The 4720-nt window shown below is 45.3% G+C and overlaps 1 protein-coding gene across 1 annotated transcript in view; it reads right to left on the bottom strand.

Moving 5' to 3' along the window:
* The window catches only part of ENTPD5 (ectonucleoside triphosphate diphosphohydrolase 5), a 38486-nt gene that overhangs the window by 4769 nt on the left and 28997 nt on the right, over positions 1-4720 (bottom strand). The window contains exons 8-11 of the mRNA XM_011949810.1: positions 4407-4486; positions 3397-3458; positions 2358-2459; positions 1335-1510 (exon numbers count right to left, since the gene is read on the bottom strand). Of these exons, the coding sequence (XP_011805200.1) occupies positions 1335-1510; positions 2358-2459; positions 3397-3458; positions 4407-4486 (420 nt within the window). The remainder of the gene's footprint in view (positions 1-1334; positions 1511-2357; positions 2460-3396; positions 3459-4406; positions 4487-4720) is intronic.

The following is a 4720-nucleotide window of genomic DNA, read 5'->3' as shown; positions in this document are numbered from 1 at the left end:
AAGAATAAGCAAAGCAGAAGTCTCCCTCTGGTTAATGCCTAGGCATCTCAGAGGCTAGACAATGCGCTGACTGCCTCTGTAAGACTGCAGCTTCTGAAGAACTTGCAGTTCTCTGGTATGATTATCTATTCACATTTACATGGGCTCTAGTTTATTTGCTAAGTTTCTATGACCTGTTGTGGGGGCTTAGTCCTAAGTCCCTTATCTATTTTTTTTTTTTTTGAGACAGACTCTCGCTCTGTTGCCCAGGCTGGAGTGCAGTGGTATGATCTCCGCTCACTGCAAGCTCTGCCTCCCGGGTTCATGCCATTCTCCTGCCTCAGCCTCCCGAGTAGCTGGGACTACAGGGGCCCACCACCACGCCCGGCTAATTTTTTGTATTTTTAGTAGAGACGGGGTTTCACCTTGTTAGCCAGGATGGTCTCGGTCTCCTGACCTCATGATCCGCCCGCCTTGGCCTTCCAAAATGCTAGGATTACAGGCGTGAGCCACTGTACCCGGCCTATGCAGCCTATTTTATTTATTTACAATCTATTCCATGTTATGTATATTTAACCACAATGAAAAAAACAGACCCATAAAACACAATAAGCTGGGTGCAGTGGCTCATGCCTGTAATCCCAGCACTTTGGGAGGCTGAGGCGGGTGGATAACGAGGTCAGGAGTTCAAGACCAGCCTGACCAACATGGTGAAATCTCGTCTCTACTAAAAAAAAATTAGCCGGGTATGGTGGCGGGCACCTGTAATCCCAGCTACTCAGGAGGCTGAGGCAGGAGAATTGGTTGAACCCCGGGGGCAGAGGTTGCAGTGAGCCGAGATCATGCCACTGCACTCCAGCCTGGGTAACAAGAGTGCAACTCTGTCTCAAAAAACAAACAAAAAAACAAAATAACAACAACAAAACCCCCACAACAATAGGAAATTAATTCGTATCTCTCAGGCCATGACAGATCAGGTACATATACTGTCACAGTTAGGCAAAAATATTACTTTTGTGATAAGAAGAAAAGTTATCATAAAGAGACAGGAGGAAACGTTTTGGGGTGAATATGTTTATTATCTTCAATGTGGTGATGGATTCATGGGTGTATACATGACAAAACTTAACAAATTGTATACTTTAAATATGCACTTATTGTATGCCAACTATACCTCAATAAACATGTTAAAAAAAAGACATCATATAGTTGTTTTGGTCATCTCTCAGCTCCAAAAGATTCTAAGTCATTTCCACCCTTTTGTTCGAGTGACTAGAAAAGAGGTGGGTAATCAGCTCAACAAAGCACCTCAAGTGCTCTTTCTCCTTGACCTTCACCACCACAGCCCTACCCACCTTCCTCTCTGGACTGACACCTGGGGTGAACTCACCAATCATGTCTGTGTCAACAGCTCGGTCGTAATAGTAAGAGAAAGCATAGAAGGAGCCTCTCTGGACCTCCTCTGGCTGGTGAAGTTTTCCTTGTACCACCCTCAGTACTTCGGCATAGCAGGGATCAAAGCCCACCTCCCCTGCCAGGCAAAGGTGCACAGGGGTTAAGGTGAGAACAACGCTGGGGGAAGGGGACACTCTCTGAGGCAAGCTGCTAGAGACAATGAGGGAACAGCAGGAAGGTCAAGGAAAGCAAGAGAAGGCTGATGCTTGGGACAAGAGGCTTCAAAACAAAGATGAGCAAACGTCTGCAGCCTCACCACTCTTGTTTCTCCATGCCCGCTCCCCTGCCTAATCTATATTCACCAAATCATGGCCAACCTTGTGCTGCTGCCTAGCATTACATTCCACAGCATTTGCAAGCAAGTAGCTAAAGGGCTTGCCTGCTTCCTTCACTGGGAATTCAAGTTCAATCCTTGATATTCAGGTATATACCTTTTATAAGAAGATGAATCATTCTTGTCGTGGTTTTAAGTTTTACTATAATTTAAATAGCTAACCATTAACTAAACAGGGTTTCACGCTGCTGCATCTGACCTAGGCTTAGATTAGGTTTCTTAATTAATTTGTAAGAGGGGGGGTCTCCGTTGCCCAGGCTGGAGTGCGGTGGCATTGTGCACTACAGCCTTGAACTCGTGGGCTCAAGTGATCCTCTTGCCTCAATCTTTTGAGTAACTGGGACTCTAGATGTGCACCACAGCACTTGGCTAAGCGCAGGTATCTAATGGGTCCATGACACTTGGTCGATGCAGAATGACAGCTGCTTTGTTCACTGTCACTTCATGTTAGTCTTTGGAGGCATGCCAAGATCTTTGGAACAAGTCCCTGCAACAAGATAAGCTTGAGTTCTGGAAAAAGCTTCCCATGGGACTTTTCCAGAGCTTCCATTGTAAACGTAAATTTAACCAGTGAAAAAACATCACTTGCCTTCTTGGTTGCCACCATACTGGTATTTCACACCCCCAAAGATCCACTCTGCTTCCAACCATCTCGGTAGACAGGCACTCCGGAAAGTGTGTCCATCAGTCCCTGAAAGAATCCAGGGCACAAGGTAAGAAGTAAGTAAGTGAGAGAGAGAGAGAAGGCAAACAAGAAGCCAGTGAGGTGGAAAAGAATCACCATGGGGGCTGGGCCTTAAAATCCGATGACATTAATTCCATGACAACATCCTGTGACAGGAATCCTTAACTCAGGGTTCACAGACAGGCTTCGTGGGGTTGGTGAACCCCCTGAAACCAGAAGCAAATGTTCATGCACATGTGCTTCTGTCAGAGGGGTCCATATATCTCAAAGATCCAAAACCTACAATACAGTAAGTTTTCACCTTTCTAAAAACAAGAAAGAAATGCTATGCTACTTTCCTCACTGGTTGCTGAGAGGCTTAAATGAAATACACTTGAAGATGTTTTGTATACTCTGAAATGAAAAATAGATGCCATCCCAATAACAGATTATTGTACAAAGTGCCTTAAATGCAAATTCTCATTTACTGTGAGGAAAGGGGCACAGATAGGTTACTTGCCTCAAATCACAATGCTGGGACTGAACCCAGTTCTGCCTGACCTCAACTGTGAAGAGATGAATGGAGTTACTCTGTTGTTCCACCTGCATGTAGAACAGACCCTGCTTCCTGTGCCTCCAATGTAAAGCTCAGGGCTTGAGCAAGCTCCTGCTAAATGCATTCTTAAAGCCTGGGATTTCTGCAGACACTTCACCTGCCTAGACATAGGCTGCTCCCCCTGTACAAGTAGACCTCATTCTAAAAATGGCTAATAATACACATCAAAACTTCTGAACTTATAAAATAGAAAAGGATTTGCTATTATTAGGTCCATCATACAACATTTGCCTCCCAATTCAACATAATCTTTTCCTGCATAGAATGGCTATCAAAGAAGGGAAGCAGCAAGCGCAGTATCTGTGTCACCCTCACCATCCCCCACCCAGCACAGGTACCCAGACAAACCTTCTGTCTCCAGGGCTCCCAGGGTTGCTAATCTTGCAGCTTTCAATCCAAATCCCAAGTAACTGTAAAATACAGGATTGACCAATTTCATGCTGGTCCTGAAGTTCTCTAGCCTAAAGCCACCTCTTTCAGAAGTAACATGGTTTCTGTTTCCCTCTGGAAGTATGAAAACCTTGTTCTGTCTCTGTGACATATTCATCTCCTGTGGTCAACAAGGGGTAATTTCTGCACAGTTTGGATCAAGGCTATGCAGTAAGAATTCCCCACAGTTATCATTCAAAGGCCAGAGACAGTGACAATTCCTAGGGTCCCACACTAGGAACCATTCCCAGAAAAGCTCTCTTTAGCTTAGCTCCTAGCCCCAACTAGGATCAAATTCCAGGCTGGATTCTGAACCTCTGAAGGCCAGCTGAAAGGAGTTGGCAAGGAGCTTTGCCTGAGCCTTCCTGAAGTGTCCTCTCCCTAGAGAAAACTTTTGACTCTTTTTTTTTTTTTTTTTGAGACTGGGTCTTGCTCTGTCGCTCTGGCTGAAGTGTAGTGGCATGATCTTGGTTCACTGCAACCTCCACCTCCAGGGTTCAAATGACTCTCCTGCCTTAGTCTCCTGAGCAGCTGGGATTACAGGTATGCGCTCTCATATCCAGCTAATTTTTGTATTTTAGTAGAGATGGGGTGTCACCATGTTTGCCAGGCTGGTCTCAAACTCCTGACCTCAGGTGACCCACCCACCTCAGCCTCCCAAAGTGCTGGGATTACAGGCATGAAGCCAACTGCACCCAGCAGAAAATTTTTGACTCTTAAGTCATATATTAATGCTTCTGAGGCCAAGAATGGAGAAGGCTCTTAAGTTCCTCGGGCTTTGTAAGTGGCCTGGGTTTCAGCGATAGGCCTTAGGGAATTGGCACAGACTTTGTTTTGCTGATCAGATACAATAACAAATTTGAGAACACTTAGAAAAGTTAGGAGAACATACAACATGAAATATTATTCTTCCCTGTCCCCGTTCTCACCTATGTGTATAGAGCTTATAAGTGCTGTTAAACATCTCAAAGGAAGTGAGGTAGCCCCTAGGAGTTTGTTCCAGAGTTTTCTGCAAATCAGAAAAAGCAAAAAGACTATTCAGGATCTGTAATTACCTGAAGATGTTCGCACCACCACCCGTCCCTCCCAGCAAAAAATCAGATGAAGACAGATTAAGCGGCTAATCTCTTTTTTTTTGAGACGGAGTCTCGCTCTGTTGCCCGGGCTGGAGTGCAGTGGCCGGATCTCAGCTCACTGCAAGCTCCGCCTCCCGGGTTTACGCCATTCTCCTGTCTCAGCCTCC

The sequence above is a fragment of the Colobus angolensis genome, unplaced genomic scaffold (genome assembly GCF_000951035.1).
Source record: "Colobus angolensis palliatus isolate OR3802 unplaced genomic scaffold, Cang.pa_1.0 Scaffold3, whole genome shotgun sequence".
Lineage (NCBI taxonomy): Eukaryota > Metazoa > Chordata > Mammalia > Primates > Cercopithecidae > Colobus > Colobus angolensis.
This window is presented reverse-complemented; position numbering and strand designations above follow the sequence as displayed.